Source organism: Myxocyprinus asiaticus, chromosome 14, assembly GCF_019703515.2.
Source record: "Myxocyprinus asiaticus isolate MX2 ecotype Aquarium Trade chromosome 14, UBuf_Myxa_2, whole genome shotgun sequence".
Taxonomy (NCBI): domain Eukaryota; kingdom Metazoa; phylum Chordata; class Actinopteri; order Cypriniformes; family Catostomidae; genus Myxocyprinus; species Myxocyprinus asiaticus.
This window is the reverse complement of record NC_059357.1, coordinates 16,964,459-16,982,532: the sequence shown is the minus strand read 5'-3', so window position 1 is coordinate 16,982,532 and position 18,074 is coordinate 16,964,459. Positions and strand designations below refer to the sequence as shown.

Below are 18,074 nucleotides of genomic sequence, written 5' to 3'. Positions count from 1 at the left end.
ATTGTACTATCCTATCCTATCCTATCCTATCCTATACTATACTATACTATACTATATTATACTATACAACACACTATACTATTCTATAGTACTATACAACACACTATACTATTCTATAGTACTATACTCTGCTGTATGCTATACCCACGGTTTTCAAACTGGGCAGCGACAGAGCTATTTATCAGAGATTTATCTTCAATGTATTGTGAATATAAATGAAAATTAATAGCTTAATAGACCATAGTCCATCTTAATAGACCTTAGCTCTATGGCATTATAATACTGTTAAATGTCGAGAGCACATGTATGTTCATGCAATAGCGCATCCATGTACCAGTTGCACGCGTGCGAATCGCTCAAATATACGCTGTTCCCTTATGAAATGTCCCTGCATCACAGAGTGCGTGTGCACACTCGAAACGTGTCCTGTGTTCTCACGATTCTATTACAATGACATATAGCTCTGTCTCTGTTCATTTGTACAAATATTCTGCTTCTGTGGTATGGTATATTGAGGGAGAAACAATCCGGGAGTTTCAGGAATCAACTTGCCATTTTGGCCGGTTACTTTTTTCGGAACTGCAGCATAATACATGGTTAAATTCATAGTGTAAGAATGATATTCTGATGCTTGTGTAAACTGTCCTGCTCAACCTGCTCTGAGCGTGATTCGAACCGGAGTCTCCAGCATGGGAGGCGGGCACACTAACGAGGAGGCTAAAGGCTACAACCCTTAGCGTCAGTCGCTAGTGTGCCTCTTGAGGCCAGGGGAGTGAGGTTTACACAAACTGCACAGCTATCTCGTACCATCTGGCTCCCGTTACACTCACCCCACTAAACCTCACTCCCATCTATGTCACAGCACCACTGTAACCAGTCCTACTCAACTCACTCTGAGTGGGAATTGAACTGGTGTCTCTGGCATGAGAAGTGTGTGAGCTAACAAGGAGGCTAAAGGCCTCTAGCATCAGTCACACTGTTGCCTCTTGAGGCCAAGGGAGTGAGGTTTACACATACCGCACAGCTATCATGTACCAGCTGGCTCACATTACACTCATTCTGATAATATAACACTAGAGGACAATACCTGATAAAACTTCAAATAGGTGGCCAGAATGTACTGCTGTTTTTATATATACACACACTACCAGTCAAAAGTTTTGAAACACTTGACTGAAATGTTTCTCATGATCATAAAAATCTTTTGATCTGAAGGTGTATGTTTAAATGTTTGAAATTAGTTTTGTAGACAAAAATATAATTGTGCCACCATATTCATTTATTTCATTATAAAACTAAAATTTAATTAAAAAAAAAATAAAAATAAAATTTTAATTGATGACTTGGACCAAATAATAAAGAAAAGCAGCCAATAAGTACCCAACATAGATGGGAACACCTTCAATACTGTTTAAAAAGCATCCCAGGGTGATACCACAAGAAGCTGGTTGAGAAAATGTCAAGAGTACATGTCTGCAAATTCTAGGCAAAGTTTGACTACCTTGAAGATGCTAAAATATAACATAGTTTTGATTTATTTTGGATTTTGTTTAGTCACAACATAATTCCCATAGTTCCATTTATGTTATTCCATAGTTTTGATGACTTTACTATTATTCTAAAATGAGAAGAAAAACAAATATAATAAAGAATGAGTGTTTCAAAACTTTTGACCGGTAGTGTATATATATATATATATACCTGTATATATATTACATATAGGCTATCTTATTTTTTTATTTACTTTTTATTGTATAGGCCTATACAGCATTATTGTATGTATATTAATCTGCCAATTAATCAGAATCGAGTGGTGTCTTGTAAATTTTGTTATGGGGCGGTTTACTGTTCAAGACTTTGAAAACCCATGCAAAGACTACATTAGACAACAGCTTGTTTGGTTAGTTTGCTTAAAAGCTAAGCCTCAAGTTCACATACAGTACTGTGCAAAAGTTTTAGGCACTTAAGATGTTTCACAAAAACATTTGTCTTAAGATGGTTATTTATATCTTCAGCTTTAGTGTGTCAATAGGAAAAATACATTTTAGATGTAAATAAAGATATATAAATAATATATATAAATATGGATTGAAATATTGAACTATGTACATTGTAAGACAGATATAAGAGTGATTTTGTTACAAAAAAACAAACAATCAGAGTTAAGTTAAAATCAACACTTAAGTGATAGAGTTCTGCTAATTAACATGCAACAGAGACATGGTCATTTGATACTGTGTTGATCATTACAGCAAAATATTATTAATTGTAATAGGAAAATATATAATCTGTTGATAAAATGCATTAATGGTCATTTAAGCACTGCAATGACTGTTTAATTCATACATAGGCGATGTGCATGAAGCTATATTTTGTAGATGAGATGTATTTTTTTTTTTTTTTTTTTTTTTTTTGGAGTTGTTAAATGTGATTGCTCCCACATTAGTTGAACAAGCAGCCACAAATACTAATTGGGACAGATCTGAAACCCCATATCTCTTATATTTAATCTAAACTGATAAATGAGTGTATTGCGTGACAATGAGTACTCTGCATTTATGCAGGTTTCTTTTCTTTTTTTTTTTTTTTTTTATGAGTGTGCTTCCATTGGATGAACATTGATTCCGGATAAGACAAGCCAGCAAGATTCATGTGACATCACAACACGCCACCTAGTGGAGTGGAGCTTTTCACCTGGATTACAAGGAGTGCTTTGAGAAAAGATAAGAGATCAAAGAGATTCAAACACTCAGAACACTTTGAATCGTTTCAGTGATCACAAGATTTAAAAATACCCAGGTAGTACATTAATTTCCCCCCACTGGAACGTAAAGGACTGAGACATTTTTTTATTTTTATTTTTCAAGAAAAAGAGCTCTTTAGACTTTGGTGGGGTTGTTTTTTTCTTTTCCATATACAGTCCTGATTATATATTTTGTATTTTTCCCTTCTGCAGATACTTGAAAAAAAAAAAAAAAAAAAAAAATTTGAATACCTTTAAAATCCTCCTTTGAACCTAGAAGGTAGTGTGGTGTTTATATCACTGTGCCCATCTGAATTAATTTAGATACCTAGATTATTATTTTGAATACACCAAGCTCTGTAGCGGTTACACAAGGAAACAGCTTAATGTGGATTTGGAAGAACTTTTTTGTACCTTATTGATCATAAATACTGCCTACAGACAAACCGATGTGCCCATAATCTAAATGCTAGTCCCAATGTTTAATGTAAAGCTTTTTATTTGACACTTTATTGATTATAACTACTGTGTACAGACAGACTAATGAGCCTGGAATCTAAACACAGAGTTAAGTTTACATTAAGCAATGTTAAACTGTGTTTTTATAATGAGTATCTATGAGAGAATGTTTGAAAGAAATGAGGATCTCCTTGGTTATGTTAAGTGCATTAAACTACATTAAATGTTATCACGTTTATCACATAAAACATTTTGGAATGTCCCTGCAAAAGAGTTCCAGATTGGGCTCAGACTTCAGCAACAGCACACTACAGTATCATTGGTGAAAGAGCCTTTGAATTTTGAAAGGATTATAGGGGTTGTAACGCAGAAGAAAATTCCTTTGTTAATTTTTTCCCTAAAATCTATTTGTTATAATAAATCTCCAGTCTGTCTTCTGTATTCATGTACATTGAGTTGCATTTATTGTTCTACATAGATAAGGATCACAACAGAAGAAAAGACAGAAGGACAGTGTGTAGCCCAGAATGCAACATTTTGCCGGGCCATGTCAACTACAAAGAGTAAAGCTCAGAAAGTGCTTTTTGTTGGCTGGTTTGTAAAGTAATTAATTACAGTTTCAGTCCTGTCAGCCCACATCAGGTTTGTGATGATTAATTGCAGCCCTTTAAAAGATTCATGCAGGAGATCAAGAGTCTGCATCAGCCAGTGTTTGAAACTGAACGAAGTTATTCATTTTCCTTTACTGAGCAACAAAGGCGCCTCTGCATCTCAAGTCATTCCGCAAGCAAGTAACTCAAGTGCACAGATGCCGGCCCCATATTTTGCTGTCATTACGTATATTTTCTATCAGTGCCCGCAGAGCCAATTTTTTGTCTTCCAGAGTATTTTTATTTTATGTTTCTCTTTATGGTAGATTACTCATAAGATTACAAAAAGAAACTGGTTGAGAAATATTTAGTTAAGCAGTCATTTATTAAGAAAATCTAAATCGACTTAACAAGTAATGTGTTTGTTCAAATGTTGGCGTCTACATCATCTTTATCATGTGTGGTTATGAATACGCTTTAGTTCGAATGCAGCGAGCATTTCCATCAAACACAGTTGCTTACTCTGAACAGCCTTTTGTGCTAAAGATTGCATCTTCATGTGTTATTTTCCTCCTAGGGAAAGTAAGGTATTGTTAGCCTTGCTTTGTTGCAGTGTATTCAACCATGAACCCCAGAAGACTAAAGATCCAATAAATAGCACATACACAAGTGACATAGTCTTCTTCTCTCCACAGCACAAAGGCCATTTAGATATTATAAGGGTAGTTGTCCCAGTCATAGCAGATATGATCAATATCACATTATCTTAGTAGCACCAATCATTACATCCAGGAGCGTAGCAGCCGCAGGTGATTTTTGTGCCCCACACTTTTCCAAATGGTGGCTTTGTATACTGTATTCTTTGCGTTTTGTTACTTTGGGCTGATTGAGCGACCATCCAGCCAATCACAGGTGAGTTCATGAGCTAAAACATCCCTTACATAATAGGCCATTAGTCAGACAGTCTAATCAATGTGGCTACAAGTTGTTTTCAACAATGCTCATTTATCCATGTTTTTTATCGGCATAGATGTATAATGTGGAGATGAGGAACACGCAAATGAGTGTTATTTTTCGGCATATCATTCTAAATTGGCAGCATTACATGAAATGCACTGGAGAAAAAAAACAAAGGACAATCCTTCTTTTAAGCACACATTGTAAGTGGAGTTTATATCAGTGTATGAGTCTTTATTAAGTTATTCTTTTTACATTATGTTTGTGAGGTAATAGTTTGATAGGTTGTTTTTGCCAATTAAAGCAGATTACTAGAACTGTGTTAAATATGTAAAGCTATTTTAAATATCAACTCCTCTTATTTTTTTTTATTTTTTTTAATTTTTTTTTCTCTTTGTTGGTGTGCAGTCGACAAACTGTAGGAAAAAAGATAGATCTGCTGTGTTCTTAGAACACTTTGGCATTTTACTGAAGGGAATAGATATGTAGACATGCTTTTTATATATGAAAACGTATGGACGTTATTGAAACTCATAATTATTATAAGACTATTATTGTTGCCTTTTGCTAAAAGTCTTTATCAGCAGCTCACAAACTGTAGGGAAATTATAGATTTGCTTTGTTCTTATAATGCTTAAAACCTCTATTAAATTCTCTTTGTAGGTCTGTAGACACAAATTGTAAAGGATTACAATTTTCTTTTGATAGTTGATTCAGTGACTAACTAATTTCACACAAGACACTAATTTGTCACCACCTTCTGGCATCACCAGAAATGGTCACTGAATTATTAAATGGATCTGAACGAATCATGTTGAATGTAATCAAAACACTCGAGCCACTTGGATACATTTAAATCCCACAATGCACAAGCACAGAGTAAAAAATAAAAATTGTGCACAAGCAGAATTTTCATTATTGTAATTGATTACATTATTTATTCAGGATCAGCTTGTGCTCAGACTTTTATTGTCATGTGTGAAACAGAAGCAAGTGCTCCACAAGATGCCCTTTATTTTTGCAGCTAATTTTGCAGAATTGTGCAATTATTTTGCAATACTTGAATCTTTAAAATACTACAAATATTAAAAGTAAATAATACGTATATATTAATATGATACTTATATCCCTTTTGCCGGTTTGTGGTTTGTCCCCCCTTGGACCACTGTCGGTAGGTACTCACCACCGCTGACCGGGAGCACCCCACAAGCCTTGTCGTTTCAGAGATGCTCTGACCCAGTAGTCTGGCCATAACAATTTGTCCCTTGTCAAAGTTGCTCAGGTCTTTACTCCTGCCCATTTCTCCTGCATTCAGCACGTTGACTATGAGAACTGATAATTCGCTTACCATCAAATTTACCAAGACCTTGACATGTGGCCTTGTTAGGAGATGATCAACACTGATTTGGCTCATTGGCGTATATATAGTATATACTGTATATATAGATTTACGTTTATCAATATCCTGTATCACTGGGTGAGAAGAAAGTTGGTTAATGAAATATTTACAGTATACAGTACATATATTGTTTTGACTATTATATATTGAATTATATTTATTTGGGAGCCTTTCACGAGAAATATTGATAGATACAATTAATTGCAATTAATTCAATAAAAAACTTTAATTTGATTGGCAGCACTATTATTTATTTATTTGTTTTTTTGGTCAAAGTTCTTATGTATTTATTAATCCTTCATTTAATGATGATGAATATTAATTACTGGTTCCAAAAAAGTTTACGTTAGTATTAATAATAATAACAATTATCAAAAATATAGTTATTGCTTTTAAGTATTATTATTTTTCTTAATATGCTTTGAGTACTAATAACTACACTGTAAATTTGCATATAATGACTGCACTACGAAAAAAAAAAAAAAAACGATTGTCTGTCTCATTTGAATTAGCCCATATTAGATAAATGACGAAACAGATAAGCACCTTTTTCATTTCTCAGTGTGATCTGTCCTCAGGCTTTCTGCGCCAGAGCATCTCCATTGTGCACACATAATGCCTCACTTCTGCCCAAAGCTGCTTTCTTGACTCATGCAATATTGCTGGGTCACAGCCCCTTTTTCACACATGTTCAGGCCATAACTAGAGGCATGAATGAACTGGGGGAAGTGCTAGATTTGTTGCCATACAGCATGTACCAATTATCACTTGGAATTACCAGAGCTGTCAGTCATTGTTTTACCAACCCCCTGGTTCATGAACTTTCAAGGTGTCTACAACATGCAGCCAGAGCTCGGGTTTTGGAAACATACCGCAATAGATACAGTGATCATATAAAGTGGCAGAAAGAGCCTTTATTAGAAAAATGAAACTTTTACTTATATACATGTTTTTACATCTTGTAACCCAGCACACATTTCCTGCAATCACATTGTATTGACAATTTCACAAGTCACATATCAGACCTGTTCCTTTAATATGATCTACATGTACATAAAAAAAGCAGATAACCAAAAATAAGTTAGAACACAATACTTTATGTTACAAATGACTGGGAACAAATGTATTTTAAAGAGAACAGGAGATATGTTCAAACTGCCTCACTGAATTAGTACTTTCTCATGCAATTTGCCAATAGCAGAAATTATTCTATTAATGCAAGTTTGTGTTAGCGTTATGTAAGCGATTAGTTTCAACTTACATTAAAAAAGTTACGCACACAAGTGATAATGCTTCATTATAAAAGAACATTTAGGCAGCAGGTCACATGGTTTCAGTGATAAATAGGTTAATAGTCACATGACAACCCTCCCCCAGTATAAAACACTAATCTAAAATAATTTCTACTTTTAACCACATAAAATATGAATGCAAAGCTCGCAAGAGTGATTATTAAACAGGAAACACAAGTGATTCTTTTTAAATAATGCTTCTCTCTATTGTGAGTTCACTAAAATGAAAAGTATCTTATTTTATACAGGGAAGGCAGCATTCCTTGTCCTTTATTAAGTGCAAGTATTCCAGCAGCTCTGTGTTCAAACTCAATCAAACACAATAAACAAAATTAAAAAATAAAAATATAAATGAAAATACTTATTTAATCTTTCAGGGTCATTGCTAACTAAATCACCATCTGTCCTTTTGACTCCCAATTAAAATAATTAACACTTCAAATGGGAAAATGTGTTACAGGATTAGAATCAAGAGCAGCATCTTGTTTTAAAACTGAAGGTTGTCGGAACAGTGGCCTTGTGGTCAGTGCAAGCACTCTGACATATTGAGCAATGGTGCTCATTGGAGACATGGATTTGAGTCTGGGGCATGTTCCCACATCGTTCCCCTCTCTTTCTAATGTGATGTTTCTATCAATAGAATTTGGTAAAAAGACACCCCCCCCCCCCCAGCAACCAAATATTAAAGACAATAAATAGCAGTCATGCAAAGGTGATGAAAGTACTATTTCAAAAATATGAAATTTCTTAAAGAACTGCATGACTGACAGTGAGTAAAAAGCTCTCATTTGAGAACTGTGAGGAAATATGAGCAAGGGATTTGTTGGAATCAAGCAAACTGTCAATGTTGTTTCCAAGCTGCCATTTATTTGTATTTTTTATTTTATTTTTTTTTATTTATTTTTTTGTCTTCCTGAGGGTTATGAAGCAGCCTGAGAGTGAAAGGGAGTGAGCTACATAGTTGACACAGTCATGCATGAAGGCTCACACTCCTGTCTTATGCCACCTGCCCCATTTCACTGTGCCTTGTGTGATTCAGGCAGATGTAATTTGAGTTGAGGTGCTTTCTCCTTGAAACTTGGGAACACAGCCAATGATGCAGTGGCAGTACAACAGCTTGCTTGGCAGCAGTGAGGGCCCATTGTTCTTACTACACTGCACTTGGCAAAATATCAAATTTGGGAAGAATGGATTTAGAATGGTCTTGTGGATGCAAAATTGACTCGGAGGGAGATCTATTGTTGTGTTAGGTAATGGTCTCACATCCCTGCTTCCCTCTAGTGCATCAAATGCATCTATTTTTTATATTCTGCCCTATGCTGTAATAAAATGTACCTAAATGAAAAGAAAATGGTTTTTGTATGTATATTTGACTGTAATGGGTATTTATTACAAAACTCATGTTGATAGAGCTGTTTCAGCTATCTGAAAAGACATAATACATTTTTCAAGTATAAATAGTCAGCTCATCTATGCATCATTTCAAGGGGTGCTATGGACTGTAAAAATCTTAAAATCATTAGTTCACCCAAAAATGAAAACTCTATCATCATTTACTCACTCAAATGTCATCTGAAACACATATGACTTGCTCTTCTTTCTGTGGAAATTTTCACAGCATCTTTTTTTTTCTATACAATAAAAGCACATGGTGACCAAAGCTCAGTCCATAACATTCTGCCTAAAATCTCCTTTTGTGTTCCACAGAAGAAAGAAAGTCTTATGGGTTTGGAACAACCTGAGGGTGAGAAAATGATGACAGAATTTTCATTTTTGGGTTAACTATCCCTTTAACTAATGCCTCTCTCTTCTTAACAGTAATGAATAACAGATACGCACAAACATACACAAAACAGTCTGATTCTCTGATTAAAAAAATGGGGCATAACAAATGTGACGTACAAAACAGATACATTTTTAACAGACATTTAAGGTGTAATTGAGAAAGTACTAATTGTTTCTGTGACTTAAAAATCTTGTACCTTGCTTACTCTTAGTAAGTCAACTACTTTGCCTAGTCTAGCTTTTCTTATGGAAATAATTGGCATTTGAGCTACTTTAAGTTCATATTTGTTTAACTATTCTATGAAAGATAAATAAAACCAAAAATATAATATATTTGATTTTTAATAAACTATGCATGGCTTTTGCCTAGCCAAAAACTGCTACATAAAATAATCTCAGACAGTTAATCTCTATCTAGTTGCCATCAATACCTGACCTGCACTGTTCTACATAACAGATATGACCACCTCCAATAACCATCGCTAACCACAGAACGACACTACTGGTGAAGTAAAAAGTACATTTTGGTTTTCAAGATGTTGTGTAAAAATCCCAGAAGTTTGGCGGCCGAGTGGCCACAGAGATTTGGTTCATGAGCAGGATGATTCAAAACCCTGCAGTCTCACAACGGCCCTTGCGCAGTACGCCTATGAACCAAAGAGGCCTCTCTCAGCTCTCCACAAACTGATATATAGGCATGTTTGATCCAAGCTCACCTTCAAGTGGACTCACAGTATTTACTTAGAAAAACCTGCTTCAATGCCTGTATCCCCCACTCCACCCTCCGAAATCATCAAGCTTACAAAAACTGCAGGGCTACAATCCCTGATTACAAACTGCATGGAGACTTTGAAATCTCTTAAGGTGATGTTTCAATGCTGACCTTGTGAGTGATGTCTTTTTTTTCTCGATACATATGCTACAGAAAACGAGTGCTACTATACAGACCTGTGAAACCTACACACAAAATATTGTTTACTCTGTATAATCGTTACGTTCATAATGACATATTCGAGCATGAATTTACAAGCAATTTACAAGTATCTTATATTCAAAATAGTTGCTTAAGTCTTTGAAGAATTAAAAAAGCTCTATTCTTACAGCAAACCATAGATAATAGAGAAAATCAAGAAGACATATCTTTGGAGGTATAGCAGACCCAAAAAGGACTCCCCCCCCCCACCCCCCAGTGATGTTTTCACCTGCCAATCATGGAAGAGCAAGGATATTCACCTCACCTCACAAAGGTGGCCTCCAGATATAAAATAAACTCAGATGTGGCTCAATGATAAATATATTAAATACTGTGATGGGCTAAAGGTTATTACCTTGCTTATTTCCCCAAAACCACAGCACTGTAATGCTTTTGAAAAATTTCTTTTCATACATATGCTATATTTGCACCCTGTAACAAATAATCTGTGATCATAATATCATAACAAAAACATAGAAAAAGTTACAATTGACTTGCATGCCATTAATATTTCATGTAATCAAAATACATTTTCTTTCAAGACTGGAATTATTACAAGGGTGGAAAAAAAAAAAAAAAAACAAGTGGCAAAGAGTAGAAACTATGCATGGCATACATGATTACAAGACCTTGATATTTTACATGTGCATACTGCACATTAGCTTCATAAAGCAGCACTTCATATGATGAATATGTTCATTACTATGATAGTGTTGAGATATTCAAAACGATGGTGTACATTGTATAATGTCAGATTATTGGGTAAGGTAAAAGAAACAATATGTCTGATATAAGAGTGTTCAAACATGTAAATCATTTAATCTTTATATCATATTCAGCTCTGCATCTGATCCATGCCATAAAAAAACCTGTTGCACTACAAATGCTGAACTCGTAAACGAAACACTTGATTCAAAGATAGCATAATGAGCTCTGATTGCTGTTACTCTCATTGTTCATGTCTATTTGTGTCACAACTGCACTGGAAGTCCATGGACAACACTGGAGTGCAAGGAAATAAAGAATCCCATTAATTTAGTAGCATGCCTAACAAAATGTAAATGCATCTTTCAGTGCTGCAGTAAAACTGGTACACAAAATGACAAAGAAGCATCCTGAGGTATTTGATCTAATATAAAATTTGGCTATGTGTTTTGAGTTCATTGAGTGTGTTTATACAATATAACGTTTAGTAATAGGTCTGCAGAAAAAAAGGTCTTGCTTGTTAGTCCTTTGTTTGAATAGCATATGTTGATGTTCGGGACTGCAACAGAAAACCAATGTTCTAGTTCAAACTTTAAGCTAACCCAAGGTTTAAAATGTGTCACTCTTTAGACTTGACTGGCTCTCAACAGCAAAGCAACCCTTACAAAAAAAGTACTGTGTTGGAACTGGTACTGTGATGGTATCAGATGGTAATACCATGGTACTTTGATTTATACCATGTTACTGAAATTCATGTACCACAGTATTTATATGGAAATCCAAGGTACTTCCAAGAATACTATGGTAGTACCATGGTACCATGTCCAAATAAACATGGTAGTACAAATGGTGTATGTCCAAATATCATAGTAGTACCAATATACAAAAAACAAAATCATTGTAGTATCATGGTACACATCCAAGTACCAAGTACACATGGAAGTACCAAGGTACATGTCCAAAAAAACATGGTTATACCATGTGCATGTCCAAAAAACCATGATAGTTCCATGATACATATTCAAAAACCATGATAGTACCATGGTACTTTTGGTACTTTTTTGTAAGTGAAGGCTCTGCCAAACTACAATGTTCTGGAGGTGATGTTCTGATTTGGTATCACAGTGTACATTGACAGAATGAATTTGAGACAAACATTCATTACAAAAGCATCTTAACTTACGTAAATGGAGGACCAACACAATATTCCCAGAGGCTGCTCACATGTGTTATCTCAGGGTTCCAACACAACCCAGGGTCAAACCACCTATATACAGGTCACGTTTTCATTGCACAGATGACCATCTCAGTTGTCCAACCAAATCAACTTATTGTAAATATATCTTCAACCAAAACAAGAGAGAAAAGACAAGGAAAAATAACACATGCAAAACATAAAATCTATTCCTGATGGTAATATAGAAATTCTGTTTATAAAGCAGAGGTGGGTAGGTAACTTATAATTATTGTGCTACCAAATAAGATCACTTCTTAATTCTAAATAGGGATTAGAATGCCAAAAATCCCAAGTATATGGTAATAAAAGCAAAAATGCAATTGCTGAGTGCCTTGAATGAAATACCCTTGCTTGCCTTGAGCTCAGGAACTAATCCAGCCATAGTCAGTTTGATACAGGTATGCATTCATCACATGCTGTGAGGGGCCAAATGCCTGAAACCCCACCATATAATCTGCTTCATTTTGTGAACACACTTCTATGCTGGACCACATTTTATTGGCTCATATTTGACTGTATTTCAACAATTAGTTGCCTGGCAGGCATCCTAAAATGCTGAAACCTTTGGAAAGTGCTATCCAGGCTGATTCTCTCATATAAGAAAAGTGATATCTGCAAAGAGAGTCCTTGGGTACTTTTTAGATGTAGGTGACTGTGGCATTCTAAGTGAGTAAATATTTAAACTACACAAAAAGCATTAAACGTCTGACTCGAGACTAGGTATTTTCTTATATACTCGTCTATTGCTAAACTGTGAAGAGTTGAGGACCCGGGGAGCTGAGTATGCACTAGTCTTGTTGGCTACATAAGGCATTACATGCTCTGAAATGTACATGTCATTGGGTATTCGATCATCCCTGGAAGAGTATGAGGTGGTGGACTTCACAGAGGACCTCAGATTGTTCTCATTTCTGGTTTTGATGGGAGCCAGTAGTTTGTAAATGTCCGACGAGCTCCTGCCATGGACCAGGCGAGTGTCGTCCCGTATAGATTGCATGAAAGGGTTGTCTGTGGGGTGATCGGGGTAAAGTGATTTGCTACGCTTGCTTTCCTCCAGGTTTCGGTTAAAGAGCATGGACCTGCTGCCAAACAGTTTGTCAGCCTTGATGTTAAACATGTTCACATAAGGGCTGTCATCAAGGAAGCGGTCCTTCTCTTTTAGGCTGACGCTCCGTGCCGGCCGATTCAGGTCAATCTCTTTGGGCTTCTCAAGCATGATATTGTCAAAGGAATGCTGACGGCTGAGCCTCAGTCTGTTCCTCCTCTGTACGTGCGGCCCATCAGTCTGAGGCCAATAGTGGCTGAACATGTCATCATGCTGCTTGCTAGGGCTGATCATGGCCTCCTGCAGCATCTGGTCCTCACTGATGTCATACAGGTTGCCCATGTGGAGGCAAGCCTCACACCGGTTATATGGGGAGCGTACAGGGGCGTACGGCCCAGTGCTGTAGTTGGGTACCTTGGAAAGACAGCTCCGGCAGTGAGTCTGTTTGAAACGGTCGTTGCTTTCGTGTGAACTGAGATTTTTCTCTTTCAAGCTGTAGTGTGTGTTGTAGACGTTGTCTGGCAGGAGGTCGGAGTTGCTTTGATGCAGTGGGCTGCTGTTTAGATGGATGATGGGCTGGTCGCATTTCCTGTAATTGTCATTGTGGTCGGAGTAAACTTCAGCAAAATCCAAATCGTCGGTTGTGAGGCCTCGGCCTTCTCTGTAGTGCTGTGGCTCTGAGTGCAGACTCAGCTCCCGGTCAGAGTCTATGGTGTAGATTTTCTCCCGGCCCGTTCCGCCCTGCTTATTTTTTAAGTAGGACAGCTCTACTTCACTGCAATCCCTAGGGTATTTTGACGTCATCGATCTTTTTTTTAAGTTATCCTTGGGCTTCAGGTGCTTGTTATTGTCGGGATCTTTGTAGGAGGTGGCCCTGCTTGAGCAGTCTGAGATATCAGAGTGTGCCGCATCCTCTGGAAGGTACCTCTGACTCTTCATGGACAGACGGGGGTCTGGGGCCAAAGTATCAGGCCCAGGTGTTTGACGCAATGTATCCACTGATTTTTTCCACAGAGCCCGGGGTTTCGCATTGGGCTGGGCCGTGTCTGCGCTCACCGCCACCTCTACCGTATTGGGGTTTGATTCATTGAGGGTGAGGGGGTGTTGACCCTGGAAGATGTAGTTGTTCAGGTGGTCTTTGTGGCGATTGGTCAGATAAGCCTGCAAGTCGCTGGAGTCTCCATAAATATCCTTTTGGGCATAGCTGCGATTGTCAGTGTAGATGAAGTTCCCTTTCTCTGACATCATGTCAATGATCATAGGGCTGGCCGAGTGCATGAACTCACTGCCACGTTTAGGGGAGTTGATCCTGGAGCCGCTGAGGTTGGTCATGTTAGTCATCTGCTTGGCAGACTTGATTAGCTTAAGCATGTTGGACTGTGGACTGAAGTCCAAGTCAGACGACTTCTTTTTCATGTCGATATGGACACCATGAATGCAACTCCATATACCCTATGGAAAAAGAAAGAGTGAAATCCAACTCAGTACTCGTACATTAATGGCAAAACAATTGCACAAATCCCCCCACTCCTAAAATTATGACTTTCAAACAGTGTCAGAAATTAACATTCATTAAAGTACAAAATGTGCCCCTTGTAATTGATTTTCAGGGTCATTCTTTATGACTATGAGTGTTTGTATTTTTTTTTTTTTTTTTTTTTTAAACCATACAAAAACATGCTGCATGTCATGCCTTTATGTCAAATATTTCAACTGAATTAATAAAATTAAACATTTTCAATTCTCAACAATGATGGCTGTTACCTACAAAATCAAAACAACCTCAAATACAAATGTATATCAATAATGCACAATATATCATAAAACAATACACAATCTACTAGACAACACTGTTAATATTTGGTTGGTCCCCATATTAAATTATACAGTTCTCTGCTGTCTACCATCTTACAGTTGACTTAAATGCAATTTAGATTGCATTTACTGTATGCATTTAAGTATGTTGTAAGTGTTTTCTTCACATTTTTTGTTGTTTCAAATGTTAGTGTTTTTACATGATTGGAGTTGTTTGGAGTGTTTTCTCCATGTTTTGTGTTTTCAGATTGCAGTTATTTTTTCTTATCAAAACCAACACATTTTATTATCATATTAGTATGCACATGCAACAACACCTGCCTCTGAGACAGATAATACAGAACTATTTTGACAGTTGTCAATCAAAACCCAATAAATAGATACTGAATATTATGAAATATCTCAGATAATAAAAACGGGGACTCGCTACGGGGATATTTTTTTGTCCCCAGATTTTAAATATCTGGGTCATATTTCTTACTTATAGTGGCATTTTTTCCCTGAACCCTGGCTCATTTCTGGTCTGCTTACAAAATCCCCTGATGCCTGCAACCTTTTTGTAAAATAACTTGTACATTAAAGTTCTTTCTACTGTGTTATAAGATCGTCTATGTCTGATTTTGACTAAGGAGACTTGCAAATGCACCCATCAGAGAGATCAGAGGGGACTTGTGCAATTTTTAATTAGGGCACAGATAAAAGCAGTGACAAGAATGCCATCAAATATAAAATAAATAAATAAATAAAATAAAAAAATGCCAAGGGGTTAAAACAACCCATTTCCTGTCACACAATCCTGTTCCCTTACCATCTCTATGAATCACTTTTCACCAGCAATCAGTTATGCTTGCATCCTCCAACTTCCACATTTCATTACCGTAGAGATGCTAATCAGAGCCACCATATTTTCACACAGATAGCATGTACACAAACCCATCAGGGATCAAAACTAAACAAAGATATACTGAGCTGTTGTCTGTGCTAGAGATCATGCTGTCAAAACAGACTGCAGCGCTGTCATTTTAAGCTCCCCGGCCATGAAATGAGTGGTCAAAAATCTAATTTGTTACTTTTTCTTTCATGGCCCGGCCGTATCAGAGTAAAGACTAAGCTTAAACGCCAACGGGATTAGCACTAACACTCTCACAAGATATGCTGAGTGATATTGGCTGTCCCTTCTGTCAAGACACAGGACTCAGGAAAATTCAGACTAAGGATACTTCTGTGTCATGACAGACATCATTATGTAATGAAACCAGTGTTGGGAAAGCTACTTAAAACTGGAGCTTGCAAACTACAGGACATGCTACTCACAATTTTAAGTAGTTGAACTACAGTCCAGCTAATCGTTTGAAAGTAGTTAAATAAACTACAAGTGTATTAAAACTATAGTGCATTAACTAATGTTAACTAATACAACTTTTGATTTTAAAAATTTATTAGTATATGTTGTAACTAACATTAACCAAGATTAGTAAATGTTGTAAAAGTATTGCTCATTGTTAGTTCATGGATGTGCCCGAAGTCGAATACCTCATTCGGAAAGGCACAAATAATGACTTCAAAACGAATAACGAATTCATCCAAATAATAGAAAAAAATATTCGGAAGACTGATCATCCAACGAGCACAGGCATAAAGTGATATTTTAAATAAACATAGAAAATGACAAAGCAATGATGAGTCTGTGAAGCCAATATTACTACAGAGTAAACCTTATGAATGAAAATGCGCATGGGGATTTTAAGTTCAGATCGGATGGCCGCATTTTCGACTCTGTTTGAACATAGTCTCCGTTAATTGTGCGTGTCTTAGAAATCTAAGCTTGTAATATGCTTTGTTAAGAGTATTAACTATATCATACACATTTTCCACTTCTTGAAATGTCTGTTTTAAATGTCTGATCACATTAACAACAAATGTTTCACATAATTCACACGTAAGGATTTATAAACCAACCTGAGCATGATGTTTAATTCCTGACCAAAGAAGTGATGATATTATAGTGGAGCTCGACTGTTAGTTGATCACATTTATATCCACATTAAGGTAATTATCTGGTTAATCCTTTATTCCAAAAATGTCTAAATGCTCCATAGAGGTTTAAATACATTTTAAAATGTAAATCTATTCAGAATATTCCTGCACATGGAGGATTAAAAAAAAAAAAAAAACATGCACATATTTTTCGCTTTTAATTTCTATAAATATATAGAAGCTTGATTTTGCCATTTATTCCATTGCATTTCACTAATTCTGCACATGTAATTTAACTTTTTCATGAGTACAGTCTAAATTCCTCTGCAGTGCCCCCTGGAGTGAGTTATTTTTGCACGTGACACTGCACAGCCGGTACAGGGGGGCAGAGTGTAGATGAAAATTCTTTTGATTTTGATTTGATTTTAATTTTTTTTATTTCTTGTCATAAAAAAAATAAATAAAAAAAAACTGTATATAATACAGTAAACGTGAACAAATGGGTTATGTCTGCTGTACTGTTTTTGTTTTATTTATTTAGTTTTTATAGCAGTAAAAAACAAATCAACAAATAATATCAGCAGTTCGATTTGCATATGCACTGTTTGACATCTCAGACATTGTGTGTGTGTGACAAGTGCTAATGTAAACAGACTTGGCTGCGTGCATTGATAATCATGCTCGATCAGCATCTGTGAGTGTATGAATTTTAAACTGTTATCGTGGTGCTTTTGTGATAGTTTGGCTGTCTCTTTCAGAAAACAAATGTATTATATGCCTGAAAACACTGTTTGAGTTGCTGTTTGTGTGAATGAACTGCATCTGCACCTAAGCAGATGAAGCTGCGTTCATGGGATGATTGCATTTAGATGTGATGTGACGTGGTACTTTGGTGACAATTTGGCTGTTTGTTACATAAAATAAACATATTATGTGCTTGAAAAGGCTCTTTAAGTAGCTGTTTGTTTGACAAATGACAACCGCTACTAATGTAAACAAATGGCAGCACGCATCGGGGAAAGATCTCGTTTGATGTTTGACTGTGCGTAAGAGCTGTAAACTTTTTAATCGTGGTACTTGTCGAGCTGGATGTACAG

At 36.3% G+C, this 18,074-nt stretch overlaps 1 protein-coding gene across 1 annotated transcript in view; it reads right to left on the bottom strand.

Annotated features, from left to right (window-relative positions):
- Positions 1-8,122: 8,122 nt before the first annotated feature.
- Positions 8,123-18,074, bottom strand: part of LOC127451138 (glutamate receptor ionotropic, NMDA 2A-like) — a 260,187-nt gene continuing 250,235 nt past the window's right edge. The window contains exon 13 of the mRNA XM_051715585.1: positions 8,123-14,637. Within this exon, the coding sequence (XP_051571545.1) occupies positions 12,838-14,637 (1,800 nt within the window). The 3' untranslated portion in view covers positions 8,123-12,837. The remainder of the gene's footprint in view (positions 14,638-18,074) is intronic.